This window comes from Pseudopipra pipra, chromosome 15 (assembly GCF_036250125.1).
Source record: "Pseudopipra pipra isolate bDixPip1 chromosome 15, bDixPip1.hap1, whole genome shotgun sequence".
NCBI classification, from domain to species: Eukaryota; Metazoa; Chordata; class Aves; order Passeriformes; family Pipridae; genus Pseudopipra; species Pseudopipra pipra.
Genome location: NC_087563.1, coordinates 8,863,445 through 8,875,896, shown reverse-complemented (window position 1 = coordinate 8,875,896; position 12,452 = coordinate 8,863,445). Strand labels below are relative to the sequence as shown.

Here is a 12,452-nt window from a genome sequence, read left to right as displayed (position 1 = left end):
GTCCAGGAGCCGTGTCCAGGCCCAAGTCCGAGTCCAGAGGGACAAGCGTTGTATGCCCCGACCCCACTCCCGGCATCCCGGAGCAGCGCCTCCGGGGCCGGGCGGGGCATCCCCGACCCGTCCGGCCGAGGCACCGCCCGCCGCTCCCCGCAGGGCCCTGTGGGATCTGTAGTTGTCGGCGGCGCCGGCGCATCGCGGCCGCCTCATCCCTCCATCCCGCCCGGCGCTCGGCGGGGCCATGGCCGCCCGCTCCCTGCGGCGCTTCGGGACCCTCCTGCCGGTCTGCGGCTCGGCGAGGCCGGGCAGGTACGTGGGGCGGAGTGGGGCGGAATGGGGCGGGCGGAGGGGGACCCGAGAGGTCCCGCTCCCGTGGAGGGCTCGGGGCGAGACGTGGCAGCGCCGCGGGGCCGGGCCCGGGCAGGCGCCGCGCCGGGGGAGGGAGCGGACCCGGACCCAGACTCAGACCCGGATCTGGACCCGGACCCGCATCCGCACCTGCATCCGCACCTGGACCCCGCCGCTCGAGCATCATCCCCCGGGAGGTCCCCGCATCACCGCCCGGACCCGCACGCTGCCGACCCCCGGCTACTCAGCAGGGCCTGGAGTAAAATTAGGCTCCAATAACCGAGTTCTTTCCTGGAAAAATATGACTTTTTTGAGTAAAAAAAAATTAATTTCTATGGAAGAGGGTTTCCGTGCTCGGTGAGTCACGTTGTGTGGTGGTTTCCTGCCACTGCGCGTGGTTTCTGTGTCTCGCCCATCTGAACCATTTATTCGTGAACTACATGTTTAATGCGCTCCCTGGTTTTTATTTTTGGTGGCGGGGCAGCACCCGTGCTATCAACGTGTTTTGGGTGGTCACAGGAAGAGAATCCATTTAATTGTGTCAATATTCAGGCAGAAAAACAGTGTCCGGTCATGTTTTTGGACATCGTGGTGTATGGCTTATTAGAGGGAAATTCATAAAGGTGCCTTGGGTATTTGGGTGAAATGTGGACAGGAAGAAAGTCAAAATGCTTATTAGATTTTTTTTTTCTCCAGAAAAGAAACACCACCAAAAGACCATTTAAATGCAATAAAATAATTCTGCAGCATGTAATAGAAGTAAATGTGTTTGGGGCTAAATGGAAAGATGTGTGTCAGAAAATTCTTCCTCTTTCATGTTCCGTCATATGTGTGAAAACTGCTTTGCCCCTCCTAAAATGTGCACTGAGTGTGAAATAGGTGACTGATGGAGCTCAGCAGGCTTCTGTTGTGGAGAATCCTGGGACGTGCTTTCGATGTGAAGCTTCTCTTTGTACACAAAATTTTTTGTAGCCCTGCCTGAGTCGCTCCCAATGGGAACAGCTCTGTAAGCAAGGCAGGGGTGGTGGGGCCCAGGCTCCCAACCTGGGACTCCTTACCCTGGACTGGCTTAGTCTGGCTTAGGGAGCCTCCTGCCCAATTTACAGCCATCCTGTGTGGAGGCTATAACACATAGTGTTATAGAATCAGAGAATATCCTGAATTGCAAGGTACCCACAGGGATCATTGAGTCCAACTCCTGGCTCTGCAGAGGACACCCCAGCAATCCCACTATGTGCCTGAGAGCATTGCCCAAACACTCCTTGAGCTCTGTCAGCTTTGGGGCCATGCCCACTGCCCTGAGGAGCCTGTTCAGTGCCCAACCACCCTCGAAGAACCTTTTCCTGATATCCAACCTAACCCTTCCCTGACACAGCTCCAGCTGTTCCCTTGGGTCCTGTCACTGGTCACAGAGAGCAGAGATAGATGAGGAAGCTGCAGATCATGGTGAGGTGTCCCCTCAGTCTCCTATTCTCCAGCTGAACAAGCCAAGTACCCTCAGTTGCTCCTCATATGGCCCCTCCAGACCATTCATCATCTTCATGTCCCTCCTTTGGACGCTCTCTAACAACTTTAGATCTTTCTTACTTTGTGGGGCCCAAAACTGCCCCCAGGACTCTGAGGCCACCCCCGTGCAGAGCAGAGCAGGACAATCCCTGCTTGACTGGGTTAATCTCTGGTATCACTCCCTGATGAAACAGAGCAAAGGAATTGGGAGTAATTAGATTTCCTTCCAAAGCAAGCTCATCAGAGAAGAAACACTGATGCAGATGTTTCTATGTGTCTCAGCTGTTGTGTGCTTTGTCATGCTGATTTGTGAGGAGGGAGTGTTTTAGGAGGGGTGGGGAAGGACCCTTGTGTTTAGAGGGAGCATGACAGTCAGTTTGGGATGTTCAGGAATGGTGCTATCCTGCCTGTGCTCCAGAAAGAGGTGATACTGTTGTATATCTGACCAGAGACCTGTTCTCATCATTTAAATTCTAATCTTTAGGGCCAAGTGGCTTAAACCATATGGCTGCAATCAACTTCTCTGCTACATCTGATCTGTTTGGCTTTCTGTGACATCCCTTTGTAAATCTTTTGGTGTCACCAGCTTACTTGTGTAACCCCTTCACACGCCCTGAGACTTCCACGTGTCTGTCACTTAAGGATGTGTCAACTTCCTCCTGTGGGATTTCTGCCCACTTTTAGGGCAGCTGTGATCAAGACAGTGTTTAGGAGAATGAGCAGAGTCAGTGGACAGGCTGTAAATAGCACTTGTCCTTTTCTGTGGAGTGTTTTTTTTCATCCTGAAGGAAGAAGTAAATTGAGTGGCATTTTCAGTCCTCCATAAGAATCCTTCCTAGGAACTCCCTTTGGAGCCAGTCTGTGGCTCTGGTTTCTTGCCTACAACTTTTAAGGCAGGCTCATCTGAGCAGCATGTGATACCCGGGGCACGTCCCTGCACGGGGGAGTGTTCTCTAAGTTGGTTTCACAGGCTGGAGAGAGGAGTCCATGCAGGGAGCTCCCTGCTCCACGTAGGCAAGTCCCTGGAGCTGAGGCACCGGCTCATCCATGCCCCTCTCCTCCTACGCTCCGAAACACACCCATTCCTGTAGAGTAACTCTCTTACGGAAGAAAATGTCTCACTAACCTTTGCTTCTTGGGTGCAAAAGAGTTAACTGAGTTGCACAGCCTATTTTTAAGACAACAGAGTCTAATCTGTGAGAGGCCCAGCAAGATTTCTCAGCTGCATTTCAGGTTGCTTGGTTCATCTGTGGGGTGGCTGATTTCCTTCCCTGCAGCTCTTTAAATGAAATGTGAGACGATAAAGGACAAAGCTTGTAGTTGGTGCTTAGCGTGGACACACCTTTATGTGCAAAGAAAGCTTTCACAGATTGATTTTGAAGGCTTGGTGAAGGGGGTCCTGCTCTCTCCTCCCCTCCAGTCTAGTCTACTTTTTGTAAATTTGAGAAAGTGCTGTGTTAATCAGTCAACAAAGTAAGTTGACAAGAATTTTAAAAATCATTCAAGATGGAGTCTTGTGCCCCAAACAGATCTATCTGCAGCCAGGGATAAAATGTGGGGGTTTTTTCCTGTGTTAGCATTCCTGGAGCCCACAAGAGCTGGGCAGCTTTTTGAAAGGAGCCCAGGGACAGCCCCTTACCTGGTTCTTTAAAGATTAGTCTGAGGAAGGTCCTATCCTAGAGCAAGTGTAAGTAGCAGAAGCACTTTCAGACTTGTATTTGGCATGTAATTTGTTGAAAAGGAGTGAGGTTTAACATACAGATCATATTTTAAGTACCCACTTAATAAAAAATGCATATGCAGATGTCTTCAGGTGGGAAAAGGAAGTTTGTCATTAGTGTTGTGGGACTTTCAGCAACCTGGTGTTAAAGATTAAATGAGGGAGCATCTGGGCTGCTAAACACTGGGTGGTAGGAGGTGCTTGGTGGTCTTTGGGCAGATACAGATCTCTTGAATTGTACTTTGGTCCTATAGATGAGTCTGAACCACCTGCCAGCCACCCAAAGGAGGACACCTCATCCATTCCCCACATCTCACCAGGCTTCACATGTTTGTCTCCTCTGGTACTGGCACTTGCACTCATCTATCTGATCTGTCAGCAGACCTATTCAGGGACACAGAGAGAAAAGTCCTTTTGTTTGTAGGGTTAGTTTTCATCTGGTTTAACTCCCTGAAACTTAATTCTGCTCGACTCCAGTACTGGAATAAGAGGAGCAAACTGTAAGCTCAGCTGGACTGCTGAACAACACTGAGGTCTCTTGACTGGTTTGATAGACCCCAAAATAAACTGTGCACTTCTGTTACACCATACATGAGCAATATAGCCTTGCTAAAATGTAAAAAAGCTTAATGGAACAGGCCTGGTAATGTGAACTCAGCTGTATTGATTCTGGGACCTAACTTAGCGTCTCTGTGTGGTGTGGAATTGTGCTGTATAACCACAGGGGTGGAGTCAGTACCAGTGCAGGGATTTCTGGGCTTTGCTGAATTTCACAGACTGGATGTGCACTTAATGTTTGCAAAACATTCCATACAGGGGCTATAGGACATTGCATAAAGAGGATGTTGAAAGCCCTGCTGAGAGGAAGAGCTCAGGTGTTCCCCAAAAAGGAGACACCCTTGTAAAATGTATGCTGAAATGTTTCCTGAGTGGAGGTGGTTTGGCAGTAAATTGTACTTTGTTCTGCAGACTCTTCCTGGTGTAAGGTGTGAGAGGGAGGCGTGGCTGAGGCTTTGGCCTCATGCTGGCAGGAATGGGCCCTGTCCAGGTCAGTTTGTAAAAGCAACTGTAGTAGGAGGGAGAGTGAAACAGAATCAAGGAATCACAGAATCATTTAGTTTGAAAAAGATCAGGGAGGTGGTGGAGTCCCCATCCCTGAAGGTGTTCAAGGAATGACTGGATGTGGCACTCAGTGCTCTGGTCTGGTGGAAATCAGTCACAGGTTGGACTCGATGACCTTGGAGGTCTTTTCCAACCTCAGTGATTCTGTGATTCTGTGAGAATCTGACTCTTTTCAAGGTATGCCAGAGAAGTGGTGTACAGCCTCTGTAGTGCCATGTGAGTCTAAAATAAAAGAATTTAAAAACACCAGTCTCTTTGTGTTTCTTTGCTAATTGTCTGTATTTTCTGAAAAGAGCTAAAATTGTGTCTAGAATCCTATGTATCTTCTTTAAGAGAGCCTGTTTTTAGTACTGGCACTAAACTAGAATTCTCAATGACCCTGATGATATTAACTTTCCTTCTTTGTCACTAGTTTGCATTTCAGAGGGTCCCCCTGTGTTTTCAGCACTGCAGCTCAGCAGAGAAGTACAGGAGATGAGTGTGGCCCAGAAGATCCCCATGACGAGCCCAAGCATCCCCTTTCTGACTGTGCCTTGGAGCACAAAGCCATCAAATTGGAAGAACAAGTCCGAGATTTGACTGTGAGTGTGGTGCTGGTGGCACCATGATGTCTTTGGTTCAGTCCCCTTGACTTGGTCTGTCTTTCAGCCCTGGACTTCTCCATAAATGCTGTAACACACACAAACAGTGTTGCTGTGCTGTGACAGCCTTCAGAGCAGCTGTGCTCTGAGTGTGAGAGGGGGAAACTCCAGTCTGCATTCCCCAAAAACACCATCTGTCAGTAGTACCAGCAGCAGGACACTGATAGCACAATCCTGGCAGGCAAAGCTGTGTGTTGGAGCTGGTCTGGTCAGTTCTTTCACAGCATTGTACAGAGCCAGTGGCAGTACTTTTGTGCTGATCAGGATCGTGTATTGTCATAGAACCACAGAATTGGTTGGAAGGGACCCACAGGAATCATCCAAGTCCCACTCCTGGCACAGGACACCCCAACAATCCCACTGTGTGCCTGAGTGTTGTCCAAACATTCCTTGAGCTCTGTCAGCTTTGGGGCCGTGACCACTGCCCTGGGGAGCCTGTTCAGTGCCCAACCACCCTTTGGGGGAAGAACCTTTTCCTAATATCCAGCCTAACTCTGCCCTGATACAGCTCCAGCTGCTCCCTCAGCTCCTGTTGTGGGTCACACGGAGCAGAGATCGGAGCTGCCCTTCGTGAGGAAGCTGCAAACCCTGGTGAGGTCTGACCTCAGTTTCCTCCAGCTGAACAAGCCAAGTGCCCTCAACTGCTCCTCACGTGGCCCCTCTATACCCTTCACCATTTTCATGTCCCTCCTTTGGATGCTCTCTAACAGCTTTGTGTCCCACTGGGTCCAGATTGTCCAAGAAGGAATGTCCTTTTCAGTGACAGTGATGTGAGGGAAATAGTAGGGATCACATTACGTATTGAAGAGCACATGTGACTAAGGAGAGAATTAAATACTGCTTCACTGGGCAATTCTTGACATAGTCACCCTGAGAATCCTGCACTGAGTGATAAATCATGTGGTCACCGATCTGTGGCTGAGACCATCAGCTGCCTGCTGCAGAAAAAGGTGTCTCAATAGCCACAGTGAGTCACAAAAAAAGCAGCAACCTGAGAGCTGACGTTCAGTTGAATTCAGTCATTCAGTGCCCAGAATACTTCTGGCCTTCGCCTGCATCTTTTGAGGGAGTTGCAGGTTTTGGTTAATCAGTAGAAGGACTTGGTTTTGCATGTTATAAAAATGCAGGAGCCTGGCACAACCTTCTGACGTGGAGAGGGCTCTTTTTAAAGCATTTCTGAGGGGTTCACCACTGTCAGGAAATGGGTTTTACTTCCTTGTTTGATGTCTCCCCTTGCTGTTGTGGTTACAGGAGCGATACCGGAAAGCTTTGGCAGATTCCGAGAATGTCCGGAGGAGAACACAGAAGTTTGTGGAAGATGCCAAGCTCTTTGGTAAGCAAAAGAGCTGTGTGTACTGCAGTGGCCTGCCTGCCTGAGCATAAATTGCTGATCAACAGCTTTTCTCTCCCCCAGTCCTGCTCTCCTTTGTTCATTGTGAAGTCTGGCATGACGTTTGGCCTGGGCTCTTGGTGTCTGGGCTTACTCGCTATTCTCTCTGTATGTCCAGCTGTGTCCTGTCTATCAGGTTTACCTCAGGGACTGTTTTGTGACTATTTAAAAAAAAAATAGGCCCAGTGCAGCTGAGTGTAGTTCTGCTGACTTGGTTGAAATTACAGGCTTGGCTGTATGCTGAGGATTGGCTCCAGCAGGGTGTGTTTCATACTCAGCTGTGTCATCAGGTTGTGATCTCCTTTGCTATATTAACATCCTCTTCCCTTCTGCTCTAGCTTTTGGGAGGTAGATCCTGCCTGGTACAACAATTGTCAATCCCTGTATCAAATATTTAAAATTTCTAAAAGAAGTATTTTATTGTTGGTGAAATGAGCTGAATTTGTGGCTTTGGCAACAGAGGCAGGTGAAGGGGTAAAAGGTTCTGTTTAATCATTGGACTCTGTCAGGACCATCTCTGAGAATGAGAAACTGTTTTTCTCCATAATGCATGAATCTCATGGGGTTTATTGGTAGTTAACTCTAGTAGCCTTGAAATTAGAGCTACTGTATTTTCTTACCTTCTACCAGTGGAGCTACAAACTGGCTGATGAGTTTGGGATAATCGGTGGGATAATTGATATTGAGAGGGTTTTTTTGAGCCACAGTGCTTTTAACTTATAAATAAAATTGGGGATGTACTTTTGAATAGACATTTATTGTTTTTACTTCCCCACATTGTGTTTGTTCCCTGTGGCATTTGTGTGAGCTGCTTGGCAAAGCAGTGAAGTCAGTGGGACTGTATGAGAGGGTGTAGAGCAGAGTCCTAAATGACAAGTGTTAGTTGCAAAAAACTGTTTGGAGTGAAATACTAATTTTCTGCTCTGTCAGGAATACCTGACATGTAGATATCTGTATGTTAATATGTATAGGTGTACATTTCCTGCATATGTCTTGATTTGGAGAGTCTTTAGATTACTGTTAATGTTAAAGCTTTGGTTACAGAAGACACCGTCTGCTCTCACTAAATTAACAGTTCAAATCAATTGACAGCTTTAGAGATGCTTTCCAACTGCTGTGACTTTATGTCTGTCATTGGTACCGTAGCTCTGTATGTTCTGTAAACTGTCCTCCATTTACTTAGTGCTTCTTTGTGCCCGTAGGGATCCAGAGTTTCTGCAGGGACCTCGTGGAGGTAGCAGATATCTTGGAGAAGACTGCCGAGAGCGCCGCGGGAGAAGCGGAGCCCAGTAACCCAAACCCAGCCCTGAAGAAGATCTACGAAGGCCTCTCCCTCATAGAGGCCAAGTTGCAAAGCGTGTTTGCCAAGCACGGCCTTCAGAAGATGAACCCTGTCGGTGGCAGATATGACCCCTATGACCACGAGATCGTCTGCCACGTCCCGGCCGAGGGGATGCAGCCGGGCACGATCGCGCTGGTGACGCAGGACGGCTACAAACTCCACGGCCGCACCATCAGACACGCGCTCGTCGGCGTGGCGGTGGAGTCACAGGAGTGACCTGGGCTCCCCCCACTGCCATCTGGGACCTTCCTGAGCTGGGGACCACCCCCAACAGTCGGAGCTGCAGCTGCATGTATTTACTTATTTATTGAGCTAGGTTTGTATCGTACGATGGCTTCTTGATAGTGTGTGCGGTCATTTTGCCATTGATTGGAAGGTACTTGTGTATTTAATAATACTTTCTGGGGTCCATGGAGTAGTAGGAGGAGTCCTAGTATTTGTCAGAAACGTGGCACTGTAGACCCTTTCTCCTTTGCTCATTTCTCCATTAAGATTTGTATGGGGAAGAGATATGGGAGAGAAAGGGAAATTCCCTGAGAGCTAAGGGATCTTGTCTCCCGCCTCCATCTCTGAGACAGACTCCTACAGTGGCCTTCAGGGAAGTAACTTCTCTGCCTTGGTTCCCATAGCTATATTAAGGGACTATAATAATACTTACTGACCTACCTCACAGGGATGTGGTGAGGCTTTTCCTTTGTAAAGCACTTGGAAAAGTCCAAAGGGACGAGTATTATTATCAGCTGGTTTTGGTGTCTTCCCTTGTCCCCAGGCCCCTCGGATGGGGATGAAGATGATCACTTGAAATGACATTTAGGGGCAGCTTTTTCTTATGTCGCTTCAGGAAAACAATCCTGAATTCATGGAATCTCTGTCGTACAGCAGTTGAATAGAGATGAGTGTTTAAAGAGAATTCTGTTGTTAGGTCAGACTAACGTGTTAGTATTTCTTCTCCAGGTAAAATTTCACCTTGCCTCCTTGCCCAAAAGTAAAACAGGGAATAGTGATTTGTGGTGGGGGCAAAAAACTGTTCTCAAATCTCTTATTCTCCAACCAAAATGTATATTTTAGAGGAGAGTAATTTCTCTTCCCTGATGGGTATTTGTGCAGCTTTCAAGCATGATAAACTATGTGCTCTTTGTTGCAGCTGCTGGCAAAATGGAGATGTGCCCTTAAGCAGGAAATCTGGACTGCTCTATTTTCTCAGCTCTCCAGTAATGATCCTCAGATAACACTAACTTCCAGTTCACATTCAGATTCTACTTTTGCATGGTCACAGTAAATATTAAACCTTTTGGGTTTTGGTGCGAGGAGGAAAATCTTCTCTGCTAAAAGTCTCAAGTGCCCTTGAACCAATTTTAGCAGCGGTGACAAGGAAGCAAGAGAAGCAGAAGGCTGAGGAAGCGAAAGCTGACCTCAAGCTGTCCTCTTAGTTGGAGGCACGTTGTTGTCACAGCATATGTATTTCCCAGTGGCCCTATTGCCTGGGAGTCCATTTGTCTCAGCTGAAAGGATGCAGTCACTGAGGAAGATCAGAGTTTTAACCCTTTGCAGAGCAGCGAGCAGTCAAATGACAGAAGAACATATGAGCCAGCTATGGTCTGCACTACACAAAACCGGGGATGGTGGTTTTCAGGTTGTTTCTGCCTGATTTATTAATTGCTGCCTTTTGGCTTTTTGGAATTGGATCCATGGCCCGACAGATCCACTTCCAAAAAAGCTTTATTTATAGTGGATGCCATCAGTGGTTTGGAAGAAAGCTTGTTCTTCTCCCATTCTTTGCAGGCTTTGGTTGCAAAACCCTTTTGTGGTGGACTTCAAGATTACTGCAGCTATCAACAGTCTTTCATTTAGGAGACTGTGTGCAGCTAGTGGGTTGTTATTCCAGAAATTTAAGGAAGATGCACATTTCTAACATGCTCCATGCAACCTGTTTTAGTGCCAAGTGTGGAGTGACTTGGTAGTGGATACCTTTTGGAGTGTGGGTTTCTGCCTCTGCATAGTATGTTCTCAGGGTGGTACTTGAGATTTCAACCCTGAAACTGCTTCCTGGCAGCATTAGCTCACTTTGAACTAACTTCTTGTTTTAACACATTGTTGGGAATTTCAGAGATAAACAGAACTTCCTGTTCATTGTTTTGCTGGTGTCTGTGCTGACCAGGTCACCAGGGTACGCTGTTTCTCCAGAAAAGCATAGAAAAAATATGAAATGTGGCAATGCAAGTCTTGCTTTTTTCTCTCTCAAAACTGTCTCCAGCCTGTTCTGAGGAAACTCTGTCCTCAGCTGGAAGAAGCAATTGGGTTCTCTGCTGCCTCTTCAGCCTGTGGTTTATCAGCTGAGTCTTTTTGCAATATGAGGGGAGAGCTGGTTATGGAAACTAACTTTGAATGTGAAACTTTAGTTATAAGGAACCAAACAAAACAAAGGCATTTTACACAACAGGTAGGTTTCAGTCATAGAAAGGTTGCAGCTTACATGAGCCAGATTTAAAAGCAGTGTGTGACCAGAAGTGATGGGATCCAAATCTTCCTTAAACTCATCCATGAAGCCACTAGACTCTGAAATTATTCTGCAGCTACTCTGTCCAATGTGAGACTGTTTGCAAATCCTGCCTGTCTCCTCAGCCAGTACCCATCCATTTTTGCCTTAAAGAAATATCCTAAAATGCACTCCAGATCTTCTGTCTGTACTAAGAGAATATTGATTCAGCTTGTATATCTGGGATCCACTTTCACCGAGGCACTGTTGTGTGGTGGAGCAGGCATCTGAGGGATCCAGTTCCTGTGCAGTCTTTCCCACCCTCACAGAAGCCCTGTTTAATTTTGGGCAAGCTATTTTCCCAGTTGAACCTATGGAACTTCTACAGGATCCTATCAGGCTTTTATGATTCCCATGAAATGTACCCATTGCTGAGAGACTCTTTCACAGATATTACCAAAGAGATAAATCCTGTAGCTGTTATTGGTCCTAGTTTCTGCTTCCTTTGGATGGTGAAGTGAAAATGAAATAACCAAACCCGGATTCCATCACAGAATCCAGATTTCCTAGGCAAAATTTGATTCTCTTGCCTTTCAAGCACACTTAATGATCTCTTCTGTCATGGATGAGATTGTGTAAGGGTGGGTGTAAGAATCTCTCCTCTGTAGGTCATTGCTGCCTTGTCTGCCCTGCTTGTGTAACTCTTGCAGAGAGGAGGTTGACGCATGAGCTGCTTCTCTCCAGTCACTTTATCCAATGACTGACTGTTTAATAAAACACAGGAATACATTAGCAGGGAGGGAATATCAGAGGAGAGAAAGTGTCATGTTCTTCTTAGTAATTTCTGCTTAGTTTGCCCAGCCACGAAGAGCTGGAGCTGGGAATGCAGACTACTAGACAAGATGTGGTGGTGTGTGGACCTGCATTTCCACCCTTGGGAAGTGGGCAGCTACCCTGAACATGGGCATTTGCCACCTTCTGTGGCCTTGCCATGCCCTGTTGGCAGGACCTGTTTGAGTGGATCCCCTGGACAAGTCTCCAGTGCCACTGTCATGATCATGGCAATGTCTCAACTGACCAGAAGCAGTGCAGAATGTGAATGTCACTTCGTGAACCTTGACTTCTCAGTGCTTCAGCAGCAGAGCTTCTGTTGAAAGAGCTGTGATCAGTCAATAGCTATTAGCAGTCCCTTAATTAAAAAAAAAAAAAAAAGTATTTAAGTTTTATATTGTGAATATTGTAGTATTTTTTTATTTTAAAACTTTAGGTGTTTTGATATTACTTGCAAAGTCAAATGAACAAAGCGTTGCTAATCTCCAAAAATCTAAATCCATTTAGTTGGTGGGAAACCTGTAAATATTGTAATTTTTTTTTGTGTATTTCTGTGCTCTTTTTTTACCCAAAGGTTCTGGCTGTATGAAAGACAGAGACCGACATGTGGGAGAGGTGCAAGTAGTTGACAACAACATTTGAGTTAATGTTGGAAAGGGCTGATTTCCTTTAGATGTCCAGATACTGTCCATTTGCAAATAAAACAAAGGAATTGCAGTTGCTTCTCTTTCCTTTTTCCCTGTCCCAAACTGCTGCTAGTTCCAACTCCAACCATCTGGAACTGCGCATTGGAAGGTTTCTCTCTATTCCTGATCCAGTTGTGATAAGGGCTGTGGTCCATGGCAGCACTTAGAATCACAGAATGGTTTGGGTTGGAAGGGACCTTAAAGATCATCTCCTTCCACCCCCCACCATGTTCAGGGACACCTTCCACTAGAGCAGGTTGCTCCAAGCCCTGTCCAGCCTGACACTTCCAGGGATGGGACAGCCACAGTTTCTCTGGGCAACCTGTGCCAGGGCCTCACCACCCTCACAACCAAGAATTTCTTTATAATATCTAATCTAAGCCTACTCTCAGT

At 47.0% G+C, this 12,452-nt stretch overlaps 1 protein-coding gene across 1 annotated transcript; it reads left to right on the top strand.

Annotated features, from left to right (window-relative positions):
* Positions 1-176: 176 nt before the first annotated feature.
* On the top strand, positions 177-12,090 carry GRPEL2 (GrpE like 2, mitochondrial). The gene is made up of 4 exons (XM_064671745.1): positions 177-306; positions 5,106-5,274; positions 6,586-6,667; positions 7,927-12,090. The coding sequence occupies exons 1-4, from the start codon at positions 239-241 to the stop codon at positions 8,280-8,282; spliced, it is 675 nt and encodes a 224-aa protein (XP_064527815.1). The 5' UTR covers positions 177-238; the 3' UTR covers positions 8,283-12,090.
* Positions 12,091-12,452: the final 362 nt, after the last annotated feature.

Excerpts from the sequence above, each read along its gene's own strand:
- GRPEL2 (XM_064671745.1), top strand. The coding sequence starts at position 239 with ATGGCCGCCCGCTCCCTGCGGCGCTTCGGGACCCTCCTGCCGGTCTGC. Across the intron at positions 307-5,105 it reads GGCTCGGCGAGGCCGGGCAG|TTTGCATTTCAGAGGGTCCC; the intron begins GTACGTGGGGCG and ends CTTTGTCACTAG. Across the intron at positions 5,275-6,585 it reads AACAAGTCCGAGATTTGACT|GAGCGATACCGGAAAGCTTT; the intron begins GTGAGTGTGGTG and ends TTGTGGTTACAG.